This window comes from Rhinoraja longicauda, chromosome 35 (assembly GCF_053455715.1).
Source record: "Rhinoraja longicauda isolate Sanriku21f chromosome 35, sRhiLon1.1, whole genome shotgun sequence".
Taxonomy (NCBI): Eukaryota; Metazoa; Chordata; class Chondrichthyes; order Rajiformes; family Arhynchobatidae; genus Rhinoraja; species Rhinoraja longicauda.
In genome coordinates this window covers 1,878,605-1,892,449 of record NC_135987.1, presented here as the reverse complement: position 1 = coordinate 1,892,449, position 13,845 = coordinate 1,878,605, and the positions used below count along the sequence as shown (strand labels likewise).

At 45.3% G+C, this 13,845-nt stretch overlaps 1 protein-coding gene across 3 annotated transcripts in view; it reads left to right on the top strand.

Moving 5' to 3' along the window:
* Nucleotides 1–13,845, top strand: part of fam149b1 (family with sequence similarity 149 member B1) — a 73,995-nt gene that overhangs the window by 41,633 nt on the left and 18,517 nt on the right. For all 3 annotated transcript variants that reach the window (XM_078428371.1, XM_078428370.1, XM_078428373.1), the window contains 2 exons: nucleotides 1,193–1,269; nucleotides 11,071–11,174. In XM_078428371.1, the coding sequence (XP_078284497.1) occupies nucleotides 1,193–1,269; nucleotides 11,071–11,174 (181 nt within the window). The remainder of the gene's footprint in view (nucleotides 1–1,192; nucleotides 1,270–11,070; nucleotides 11,175–13,845) is intronic.

Below are 13,845 nucleotides of genomic sequence, written 5' to 3'. Positions count from 1 at the left end.
AAGGCTAGTATTCCTGGTAACAAAGCAAATTGTACAGATGGGAATTCAGTTTGAGTGAGGAGCTTATTACAAAGGGTCTACGCCCTGAAACATTAACTCTGTGTCTCGTCCCACTGAGGTTGCCTGACCTGCTGAGTGTTTCCAGCATTTTCTAATTCTCCTTCAGATAATGGTCGAGGTCGTTGGCTCATCAGAGCTCTTGTTCTCACTAAATTTCAGGACCTTGTCAACACTTGGTATCTTGTTGATCGCTTACTCTGGGTAGGTACAGATATAGAACGTAGAAAAGTACAGCACAGAAACAGGCCCTTCAACCCACAAAGTTTATGCTGAACATGATGCCAAGATATATAAGAAAAGAACTGCAGATGCTGGTTAAAATCTAAAGCAGACAATAAATGCTGGAGTAACTCAGCGGGTCAGGCAGCATCTTGGGAGAGAAGGAATGGGTGATGTTTCGGGTCGAGCCCCTTTTAAGGGTCTGAACCCGAAACGTCACCCATTCCTTCTCTCCCGAGATGCTGCCTGACCCGCTGAGTTACTCCAGCATTTTGTGTCTGCCTGTACCTGATCCATGTCCCTACATTCCCTGCACATCCAAGTGCCTATCTAAAAGCCTCTTAAACGCCATTATCACACCTCCTTCCTCCAGCACTACTGGCAGCGTGTTCCAGGCATCCACCACCCTCTGGGTAATAAAATAAGCCCCGCTAATCTTTCTTAAGCTTTCCCCCTTCACCTTAAAGCTATGCTTTCTTGTCTTTAATATTTCTACCTGGGGAAAAGGTTCTGACTGTCTATCCTATCTGTGCCTCTCATAATCTGATATACGTCTGTCATGTTTCTCCTCAACCTCCGGCGTTCCAGAAAAAAACTATCCAAGTTTCTGGAACCTGTCCTTGTAGCTAATAAGCCCTAATCCAGGCTGCATTCTGGTCACCACGTCTGAACCCTTTCCAAAGCATCCACATCCTTCCTATAACAGGGCGACCAGAACTTCACACAATACACAAATGTGGCCCAACCAATATCCTACAAAACTGCATCTTGACTTCCTGGCTCTTATACTCAGTGTCCCGGCCAATGAAGGCAAACATGCCATACCAAAAAACCAAAGAACATTTTCCTTCAAAAAGACCATGTTCAAACTTCTAGGAGAAACTGATCTTTGCTCAACATGTGTGTTCCATAGATGAAGACGAGAATGTTTCTTCAGTGGAAGATGCAGGATTCAACTCTTTGAACTTCCTTTTGCCTCATGAACCACAGGTATTGCAAGTTTAAGTGTCAACTTTCAGCTTAGATTTAATACAATTTCAGGTTAGTGTCGATGTCTTCAATGAAAGCAGAAAATGCTGGAAACACAGTAGCTCAGGCAGCATCTGCGGAGTTAATCTGTCAAGTAATTTAAGGTTGAAGACCCTTCACCAGAATTGAAAAAGAGAGAAAACCAGTCAGCTTCAGTGGCAGAGAGGGTGACAGAGAGCACTCCAACAAAATGAAATATCTTTGATAAGGTGAGGCAAGGGGATAATTTGGATGAATCATTCAATCAATGGGTTAATGGAGGCAGTCAGAGGGATGCAAACATGAGAGCTTTGGAACGGGCAGTTGGAGAGTGAGAACACACACACACATGAATATAAAAGCTGCAAAGCGCAGAGCCTTAGGCCATGCCTGACAGGTCATTGGGAAGATAGCAAAACAGATCCTTTTCTGATAGATGAATTGATCAGATCTCTGCTAGGCAAAGAATGCAAGAGCATGGCTTCTTGGGCAGCCCCGTGACTTTAGACTTTGGAGATACAGTGGGGAAACAGGCCCGTCGGCCCACCGAGTCTGTGCCGACCAGCGATCACCCTGTGTACCATCACTATCCTACACAATAGGGACAATTTACTACTTTTACCAAAGCCAATTGGCCTATAAATCTCTGGATTGAAGATGACTTGCTTCCTCTCTATTTTTCCGGGTTTGGAAGCCACTGATGAGCCCAGTGTGGGGACTGCAAACTGTTGGCACGGCAGACGAGAGCTAATTGGGGATATGATGGGGGAGACAGTTGAATACAAAATACAGGATAGGACAGGCAGCGGGAGGTGGGTGAGGTTTTTGACAGTGGTTTAGTTCCTCAGCCCCTCCATCCTGAGTCACAGACTGGACCAGAGGATTAGATGGTGCAGACAGGTTAAGTAAGACTTCCTCTGCTTCACTGATAGTGGCTCCTTATCCAGAGAACCCGCATTCTATAAGGAACTATACATGGCCCTCTCCAGCTACGTATCTACATGATGCCCTGGGTGTGGACTTAAGACATTTAGTTGGTAATGATAATCAACTCAACCTTAACAAAATGTTCCTTAATTTCTTCACTGTGTGTTATAAAGCTTTTGTAATTTTTGATAACCATCTTCAGTGTGCACAATACCACAATACCACAATACCACCTACCTCAGGGTCAACTGCAAGCTTACTAATCATGCCTTGTATATTCTCACCCAAATCTTTGATACAAACTACAAACAGCAATGGGCCCAATACCAATCCCCGAGGCATACCACTAGGTCAAAGGCCTCCAATAAAAAAAAACACCACCCTCTGCTTCCTTCCAAGAAGCCAATTCTACATCCAGTTATGTAGGAAAATAACTGCAGATGCTGGTTCAAATCGAAGGTATCACAAAATGCTAGAGTAACTCAGCGGGTCAGGCAGCATCTCAGGAGAGAAGGAATGGGTGATGTTTCGGGTCGAGACCCTTCTATATCCAGTTGGCTCAGCACTTATCCCGTTGGCTCAGCATTTCAACTCCCCCTCCCATTCCCAATCTGACCTTTCTGTCCTAGGCCTCCTCCATTGTCAGAGTGAGGCCCAGCGGAAATTGGAGGAACAGCACCTCGTATTTCGCTTGGGTATTTTACACCCCAGCGGTATGAACATTGACTTCTCTAACTTCAGATAGCCCTTGCTTCTTCTCTCCATCCCCTTCCCCTTCCCCTTCCCAGTACTCCCATTAATGTTACTGTCTCCGACTACGTTCTATCTTTGTCCTGCACCCTCCCCTGACATCAGTGAGAAGAATGATCTCAACCCGAAACGTCACCCGTTCCTTCTCCCCAGAGATGCTGCCTGACCCGCTGAGTTACTCAAGCATTTTGTGTCTTCCTTCTATATCCAGTTAGCTAGGTCTCCCTGGTTCAAATGTGACCGAACCTTCCTGGCCATGAATTTATTCTTGCCACAGAGTATGTTCTATTCCTCAGTCACTCTCAGGGTAGAGTTGTAGACTCACACATGGATAAAGGCCCTTTACTGCATATAGGTTTGTCACCCTATTTATACGAATCTCGTTTACCATTACCATAAAGTGGCTTGGTAATACATGTCCAAATTCTTGGTGAATTTGGTGAGAGTCTCGGCCCCCTGACAATGCTTTCCTGATTTCCACCACCCTTCTCACCTTAAACCTCTGCCTCTTTGCCTTTGACATTTCTGCGGTTTTGACATTGGGAAAGGTTTACCGTCCATCTATCCCCACCAACACCTCTCAAAATGTTGCACACTTCTACCTGGCTCCCCCCTTGGTCTTTGCTGCTGCAAAGAAAGCAAATTCAGCCAATATCCAATGTCCCCTCGTAAATGAAACATTCCATCCCGGGTAACATCCAAGTGAAGACACAAGGAACTGCAGATGCTAGAATCTTGAGCAAAACCAAAGTGCTTGAGGAACTCAGTGGGTCAGCAAGATTTGAGGAGGGAATGACAGGTTTCTGGTCTGGACCCTTCTTCAGACTCCTGAGTTCCCCCAGTACTTTGTGTTTTGGACATCATCCCAGTAAGACTCCTCTGGACCTTTGTCTGTATGATCACATCCTTCCCATACTGTGTTAACAAGAACTGCACACAATATTCCAGCTGGGACCTAATCATGTTTGGCACAGACGTTGTGGGCCAAAGGGCCTGTTCCTGACCTCTACTCTGCTATGTAGATGAGGAGAGAAGAGGAGGAGTGAAATGTAAGGCCAGAGGGAAGGTTATAATTGGAAGGGGGCAAGTGGGAGGGGGAATGAAAGAAATATGGGTCTTGGGGGTGGGAGATGAGCATACGGAGAAGCGGAAAGAGAGAAAACAAGATGGTTTTAAGTTGAACAAAGCAAAAGACATCAACAGAAATCCCATTGCAAAGAAGAGCAGATCAGTCAGAGTCAGCCAGCATGCTGACCAAGTTGCAGCCTGAACTAGCCCCATTTGCCTGCGATGACCCATATCCCTCCGAACCATTCCTATTTGTTATTTATTTCAATGCAAGAGACCTCACAGGTAAGATCAGTAAACTCAGGGCATGGATATTTTCACATGGGTATTCTGGCGATGGCGTATGGCGATTATGGCTGAGTGTTATAGATGTGCCTGAGGCAGGGACCGAGTGGCAGCTCAATGTTCCGAGCCACAAATGCTACAGGAAAACCGAGCTGGAGGTCAGAGAGGAAATGGAGTTGTGTTCTTCACGTCAGAGCCTTTCTGAGAATGAATCAGCAGAAAGCGACTGGCCCTTGTGGAGTCCCCAGCCATGTCATCAAAACCTACATCCAACTTCTACCTATTAACTCTAGCTCTGACTTCATAACCCCAACTAAATGTGTTTGCCACTGGATCCTTAGCTTCCTGACCTACAGCCCACAATCAGTCAGGGTTGGCAAGGTCTGGTATTTTATTTTATTCTTCACATGTTTAAATTATAATGTTTTATTTTGAATTGTCTTTATATCGTGTTGTTATCCTTGTGAGCAAAGCACCAAGGCAAATTCCTTGTATGTATACATACTTGGCTAATAAAATTTATTCAATTCAATTTAATTCAATTTAATTCGACAGGTGACAAAATCCTTCAGGATAATTCTCTACAGCAGTACTCAGCAAGGATCTGTTCTTAGTCCACAACCATGCTCCCTACACACGTTCAGCTGTGCAGCTAATTTCTAATAACTCCATCTATAAGTTTGCAGATGACACCACTGTACTGGGCAGGATCTCAAACTGTGATGAAACAGAGTAAGAGTCAAGAGTGTTTTATTGTCATGTGTCCCAGACAGAACAATGACATTCTTAGTTGCTGCATCACAACAGAATATGTAAACATAGTACACTATAAACAATATGATAAATGAGAGAGAAAAAAAAGTTCAGTGTGTACTGTATATATACACATACTCAGAAGTATACATATATATATATATATATACATACATATATGTGTATTCAATATATGTGTGTACAGTATATGTGCATACAGTATACACATACACATATACTCAAAAACAAACAATAGTAGTAGAATAATAATAATATATTGTAGTTCAGAGCTTATTTGAGGTTGTAGTGTTTGAGTCTGATGGCTGTAGGGAAGAAGTTGTTCCTGAACCTGGACTTTACAGTTTTCAGGCTCCTGTACCTTCTTCCCGATGGCAGTGGTGAAATGAGAGTGTTGCCAGGGTGGTGTGGGTCTCTGATGATGCCGGCTGCTTTTTTGAGGCAGCAACTCCGATAAGTCCCTTCGATGGTGGGGAGGTCAGAGCCGGTGATGGACTGGGCAGGGTTCACAACTTTTTGCAGTCTTTTCCACTCCTGGACGTTCAAGTTGCCGAACCAGGCCGTGATGAAGTTCAAGAGAATCCTCTTTGACACACCAAATCTCCCTAATCTTCTCAGGAAGTAGAGGTGTTGATGTGTAGGGAAAAAAACTGCAGATGCTGGTTTAAATCGAAGGTAGACACAAAATGCTGGAGTAACTCAGCGGGACAGGCAGCATCTCTGGAGAGAAGGAATGGGTGACGTTTCGGGTCGAGACCCTTCATTTATATGGTGGGCTGATTAAGATGCATGGATTTATGGTGCCTCGGTCATATGGATTCAGAACTGGCATACTGATGAAAGAGGGTAGTGTCAGTGAAATACTGCACTTTGGAAGGTTGAACGTTATGGGGAATTGTACAGTTAATGGCAAGACCCTTCACAGAGTTGATGCACAGAGGGATCTTGGAGTAAAGGGAATATGTTTAGACATCTTGCACTCACTTCAGGGAGGCAAAAGAGGACATGTGATAGCTTTGACAGATAAGGCACAGGAGAATCCAAAGAGATTCTAAAGTATATTAAGAGCAAAGAAGTAACTAGGGAGAGAATATGTATGAATGAATGAATGAATAAGTTTATTGGCCAAGTATGCATATACAAGGAATGTGCCTTGGTGCTCCGCTCACAGATGACAACACAAACATACAGTTAACAATTAAGAATAAAGCATAAACACATCAAAACAATAAGGATACAACATTACGGTCTAAACATGTGGGTGAAAATAAACCAGAGCAAAAAAGAGACTACAGACTTTGGTTATTGAGTAGAACTGTCACTCATGGAAAAAAAGCTGTTTTTATGTCTGGCTGTGGCTGCTTTGACAGTCCGGAGTCGCCTTCCAGATGGAAGTGCTTCGAAGAGTTTGTGGCCAGGGTGAGAGGGGTCAGAGATGATCTTGCCCGCTCGCTTCCTGGCCCTTGCAGTGTACAGTTCGTCAATGGGGGGAAGGTTGCAGCCAACAACCTTCTCAGCTGTGCGAACGATCCGTTGCAGCCTCCGGATGTCGTGCTTGGTGGCTGAGCCAAACCAGACCATGATGGAGAAGGTGAGGATAAATGATAGCAGTATAGAATTGGACCATCATTGCCTGTGGCAGATTGTGTTTCTTCAGTTGCCACAGGAAGTACATCCTCTGTTGGGCCTTTTTGACTGTGGAGTCGATGGTGGCCCCCCACTTAAGGTCCAAGGAACGTAAATGACTCCACAGATGTGACTGTGGTGTTGTTGGTGGTGAGTGGGGGGAGGGGAGGGGGAGCTCTCCTAAAGTCTACAATTAGTTCCACTGTCTTGAGAGCATTGAGCTCCAGGTTGTTGCGATGGCATCAGGACGCCAGCTGTGCCGGCTGCTTAAACATCAGAAGGTTGTCTATGTGTGGAGCCATAGGTGTTGAAAGTATATTTTTTTGTCTGTAATTATTGTGGATACAGGCATGGTTGCTAAGGAACTGAGGGAAATTAGTGATATATTGAAGAGAGTCCACATTACTGAAGAGGAATTGCTGGAGGTCTTAAAACGCAATAAAGTGGGTAACTCCCTGGGACTTAATCAGGTGTATTCTTGGACATTGTGGGAAGCTCGGGAAGAAATTGTTGGTCCACTAACAGATTTTGTGTACCATTGATAGCCATGGGTAAGACTAGAGGGTGGCTAATGTAGTGTCTCTATTTTACGAAGGCTGCAAGGAAAAGCCTGTGAACTGCTGACCAGCGGGTTAGGTATTGGAGGGGATTCACTTCGACGGGATCTACATACATTTGGAAAGGCGAGGACTGATTTGGAACTGTCAACATGGCTTTGTGTGCGGGATTAATTTTGATTTGTTTGTTTGAAGAGGTGTCCAAGAAAATTGATGATGTAGACTTTGTCTACAAGGACTTTAGCAAAGCCTTTAACAATGCACCACACGGGAGGCTGGTCTGGATTGGATTACTGGGGATCGAGGGCAAGCCAGCTAATTGGATTCAAAATGGCATGAAGATGGAGACAGTGGTTGGTGGAAGAAGATTGTTTATCAGACTGGAGGCCTGGAACAATTGTGTGCTACAGGGATTGGTACTGGGTCTACTGTTGTTCGTTATTTAGATTAACAATTTGGATGAGAATGTAAGTGGTGTGGTTAGTACGTTTGCGGGTGACACTGAAATAGTATAATAAACAGTGAAGATGGTTATCTTCAAATACAATGGCATCTTCATCAATTAGGCCAAGGAATGGCAGATGGAATTTAATTCAGATAAATGTGAGGTGTTGTATTTGGTTAGGGCAAACCAGGGCAGGACTTACACTATAAATGATAATGCCCTGGGAAATATAGTAAAACAGAGGCCTAGAGGTGTACATACACAGTTCCATGAAGGTAGCAACACAGATGGCCAGGGTAGTGAAGTAGACACTTGCACTTCATTGGCCAGAGTATTGAGTACAGGAGTTGGGACGAAATGTTACAGCTGTACAAGAAGTCAGTAAATCTGTATAGTTTTGGTCTCCCTGCTATAAGAATATACATAGAATATTGAGCAGTACAGGCCCTTCTGCCCACAATTTCTGTGCTGAACATGATGCCAAGTTAAATTAAATTCCTCTGCCTGCATGTGATCCATATCCCACTATTCTTTGCATATCCATGTGTTTATCGAACTGCTTCTCAAATGCCACTATTGTATCTGCCTCCACCACTACTCTCTGCAGCATGTTCCAGGCACACTTGAACACAGCACGTTCCAGGCACACTTACTCTCTGTGTTAAAACAAAACCTGCCCCACACATCTTAAATTTTACCCCTCTCACCTTAAATTTAATCCTCACACCTTAGGATGGATGTCTTTAAACTAGAAAGGGTGTAAAAAATGATTTCTAATGTTACCACACCTGGAGGGTTTAGACAATAGACAATAGACAATAGACAATAGGTGCAGGAGTAGGCCATTCAGCCCTTCGAGCCAGCACCGCCATTCAATGCGATCATGGCTGATCACTATCAATCAGTACCCCGTTCCTGCCTTCTCCCCATACCCCCTCACTCCGCTATCCTTAAGAGCTCTATCCAGCTCTCTCTTGAAAGCATCCAACGAACTGGCCTCCACTGCCTTCTGAGGCAGAGAATTCCACACCTTCACCACCCTCTGACTGAAAAAGTTCTTCCTCATCTCCGTTCTAAATGGCCTACCCCTTATTCTCAAACTGTGGCCCCTTGTTCTGGACTCCCCCAACATTGGGAACATGTTATCTGCCTCTAATGTGTCCAATCCCCTAATTATCTTATATGTTTCAATAAGATCCCCCCTCATCCTTCTAAATTCCAGTGTATACAAGCCCAATCGCTCCAGCCTTTCAACATACGACAGTCCCGCCATTCCGGGAATTAATCTAGTGAACCTACGCTGCACGCCCTCCATAGCAAGAATATCCTTCCTCAAATTTGGAGACCAAAACTGCACACAGTACTCCAGGTGCGGTCTCACCAGGGCCCGGTACAACTGTAGAAGGACCTCTTTGCTCCTATACTCAACTCCTCTTGTTACGAAGGCCAACATTCCATTGGCTTTCTTCACTGCCTGCTGAACCTGCATGCTTCCTTTCATTGACTGATGCACTAGGACACCCAGATCTCGTTGAACTCCCCCTCCTCCTAACTTGACACCATTCAGATAATAATCTGCCTTTCTATTCTTACTTCCAAAGTGAATAACCTCGCACTTATCTACATTAAACTGCATCTGCCATGTATCCGCCCACTCACACAACCTGTCCAGGTCACCCTGCAGCCTTATTGCATCTTCCTCACAATTCACACTACCCCCCAACTTAGTATCATCTGCAAATTTGCTAATGGTACTTTTAATCCCTTCGTCTAAGTCATTAATGTATATCGTAAATAGCTGGGGTCCCAGCACCGAACCTTGCGGTACCCCACTGGTCACTGCCTGCCATTCCGAAAGGGACCCATTTATCCCCACTCTTTGCTTTCTGTCTGTTAACCAATTTTCTATCCATGTCAGTACCCTACCCCCAATACCATGTGCCCTAATTTTGCCCACTAATCTCCTATGTGGGACCTTGTCGAAGGCTTTCTGAAAGTCGAGGTACACCACATCCACTGACTCTCCCTTGTCAATTTTCCTAGTTACATCCTCAAAAAATTCCAGTAGATTTGTCAAGCATGATTTCCCCTTCGTAAATCCATGCTGACTCGGAACGATCCCGTTACTGCTATCCAAGGAGATACAAGGAGAGGCTGGATATTCTGGGTCGTTGCTTCCCTGCAGAGTAGGTGGCTGGTGATCTTATACAGATTTATAAAATATATATAAGAGGCATAGATAAGTTGAAGAACCATAGTCTTTTCCTCAGGATAGGGGAACCTAAAACTCGAGGGCACAGATTTATGTTGAGGGGAGGAAAGATTCAAAAAGAATTAGAAAAGGGCCAGGTTGTTGACACATGGGACAAACTACCACAAGTAGAGGTGGAGCCGGGTGCAATTACATTTTAAAAAGCACTGCAACAGGTACATGGATGGGATAGGTGTCGAGGGACAGAGTCCTGGGCAGGCAGGTGGGAGTAGCTTGGTCAGGCACCTCGGCATGGATGGGTTGGGCCAACAGGCCTTGTGTAATGCTACATTACTCTATGACTTTAAAACCTGCAATTGTATGTTACTGTCCTCCTATGGGCCTTATGAGATGTCAGATTTTTCTCTCTGCGATGTTAATATTTGAATTTCTAGTCCCATAAATACAACTTCTTCCCCCTTTCCCCACCATTTGCTTTTGTTTACCTCATGCATAATAACATTTGAAATTATTTTTAAAGTGGTGTCGTGCAATAAATCTTTTTATCGGCCAGCCTCATTCACAACTTTGCCCAAATCCTAGCTTATTACCCATCGCTCCTGTAGGTGCTGATCTATATAATCCCGGTTCCCTTCCATCTCAAACATCAAGTTATCCGTCTTCAAGGGCCTCATCCATCGTAACTATTTCAGTCTTCCATTCCCCGCCAAGCTGTACATAATTTTAAGTTTGCATTTTTATGCTTCTAAAAGATCATAGAACAGTGCAGGACAGGAACAGGCCCTTCGGCCCACAACGTGCATGCTGAACACGATGGCAAGATAAACAAATCTCTGCCTGCTTGTGATCCTTATCCCTCAATCCCCTGTATATCCATGATCGCTGCTTAAGCTCCTGACAGCCTCCAGCTACTCAGCCCAACACTTTACCATCACGTGCTAAGATCTCAAAGATACACCTCCATGCTTCCTGATCTATTTAATGTAATGCTCTCATTGATCACAGGCTGTTAGTTCCAATGACCTTTTTTGGTTCAGTGGGCAATTTAGCCAAAGCTCCATTGCAGCTGCTTGTCTGCATTGAAGAATCCTGAATGTAATTCATTATTACATTAATCATTGCAATATTTCTTTATTGCGCAGGTCCAGCAGACACATCTTGATATGGCACAGATGAGTCCAAAGAGTTTACAGATCCGAGGGATTCCCTTTAATCAGAGAAGCTCTCCAATGCCTGAGAAAATTGAGTAAGTATTGTATGGGTTTGAATGTCAGTTTGTCATGAAGATGTTCTTTTTTGTCCTGTTTAGTTTAGAGATGCAGCATGGAAACTGGCCCTTCGGCCCACCGAATCTGTGCTGACCATCGATCACTAATTCTACCCTACACACTAGGGACAATTTACAGAAGCCAATTAATCTCCAAATCTGCACTTATTTGGAATATAGAAGGAAACCGGAGCACCTGAAGAAGCTCCACTGGGAGAACGTGCAAACTCTGTATAGACATCACCTGCAGTCATGATCGAACCTGGGTCTCTGGCGCTGTAAGTCAGCAGTGCTACAGCTGCACCACCGGGCCGCCCTAGCTGGGCCAGTTTTCCTTGGAGCAAAGATGGCTGAAGGGGACCTGGTAGAGTTCCAGGCAGTCCCTGGGTTATACAAGGGAAATGTCCATGAGCTGCTTTCTGCAGGAAACCGGAGCACCTGAAGAAACCCCACACAGTCACAGGGAGAACGTGCAAACTCCGTACAGACAGCACCTGTAGTCGGGATGGAACGCCAGTCTGTAAGGCAACAACTCCACTGCTGTGCCATTGTGCCTTGCCCAATCTTTGACTGGTTTTTCTTAATTATATTTCACACAGGCATCGAGTTATACAGCACAGAAGCAGATTCCGCTCCAACCACTGTACTGAAACTGCGCTCCTCAAAATCACAAACGACCTTTTCCTCTCCTCCGACGCTGGCAACCTCAACATCCTCATCCTACTTGACCTGAGCGCCGCCTTTGACACCATAAATCACTCCATTCTCCTCACCCGACTTGAAACCTCCTTTAACATCACCGGCACAGCCCTATCCTGGTTCAAATCTTACCTCTCTGACAGGCACCAGTTCATCTCCATTAACAAATGTAAATCCCCCACCGCTCCCCTCACCAAGGTGTCCCCCAAGGCTCAGTCCTTGGCCCCCTCCTCTTCATCCTCTACCTGTTCCCCCTTGGTCAATTAATCCGCCGTCATGGTCTCAACTTCCACTGCTTCGCCGATGATATCCAGCTCCTCATCTCCACCAAGTCAATCTCCCCCACCACACACACTACACTGACAAACTGCATCGCTGAAATAAAATCTTGGCTTCAATCAAATTTCCTCAAACTCAACTGCAACAAATCTGAAATCATCATCATTGGTCCAAAAACGCTCACCAAATCCACCCAAACCTTCATCCTCAACATTGATGGTCTCCCAGTATCCACCTCACCTCACATCCGGAATCTTGGAATCATCTTTGATCAAACCCTCTCCTTCGACAAACACATCAAACACATCACAAAGACAGCCTTCTTCCACCTCAAAAACATTGCCCGTCTCCGCCCATCCCTCTCCTTTACAGCTGCAGAAACCCTCATCCACGCCTTCATCACCTCCCGTCTGGACTACTGCAACAGCCTCCTCTATGGCTCACCCTCAAAAATCATCAGTAAACTTCAATACATTCAAAACTCCGCTGCCCGTCTACTCACCCACACCCCGATCCGTGACCATATCACCCCCGTCCTTTACAAACTCCACTGGCTCCCCATCCCCCAGAGAATCCAATACAAAATCCTCCTCATGACCTACAAAGCCCTCCATAACCTGGCCCCATCCTACCTGACCGACCTCCTCCACAGGCACACTCCCACCTGCACTCTCCGCTCTGCTGCTGCCAATCTCCTGTCCCCCCCCCATCCGGAACAAACTCAGATCCTGGGGGGACAGGGCTTTCTCCATCGCTGCTCCCACCCTATGGAACTCACTACCCCAAACCGTCAGAGACTCCTCCTCACTCACCACATTCAAAACATCACTGAAGTCTCACCTGTTCAGTACTGCCTTCAACCACTGAAGGTCACCTCACCTTCTGTCTCCTTTCTCTGTTCGTTTACTTATTTATCTATTTATTCACTTCTCTATGTTCTAGAAATCCCTGTAAAGCGTCTTTGAGTGTTTGAAAAGCGCTATATAAATGTAATGCATTATTATTATTATTATTATTATCAACCCAACTCCCCCATGCTGACCAAGATGTCTATCCAAGCTAGTCCCATTTGCCTGTGGCTGGTCGATGTCCCACTAATGCTTTTCTAACTGTTCATATAACTGTCCAAATGTCATTAAAACATTATAATTGTACCTTCCTCTAGCAGCTTGTTACATGTACCCCCCCCCCCCCCCCCTCTTGCACCGCTAGCGTTCGATCCTGACTACGGGATAGTACGTTCTCTATGTGACCTGCGGGGTTTCATCCAGGACCTCCGGTTTCCTCCCACACTCCAAAGACGTACAGGTTTGTAGGTTAATTGGCTTGGTATAAGTGTAAATTGTCCCTAGTGTGTGTAGGACAGTGTTGGTGTGCGGGGATCGCTGGTCGGTGTGGACTCAGTGAGCCGCAGGGCCTGTTTCCGCGCTGTATCTCTAAACTAAAACTAAACTAAATCATACTGATTCCCACCTCCCTTTCATCTCCACATAACTGTCCACAAAATAATTCTGAACAATAGAGCTCTAGGGGCTGGCGGAATCACTGGATCCAGGGGCTGGCGGAATCACTGGATCCAGGGGCTGGTGGAATCACTGGATCCAGGGGCTGGCGGAATCACTGGATCCAGGGGCTGGTGGAATCACTGGATCCAGGGGCTGGTGGAATCACT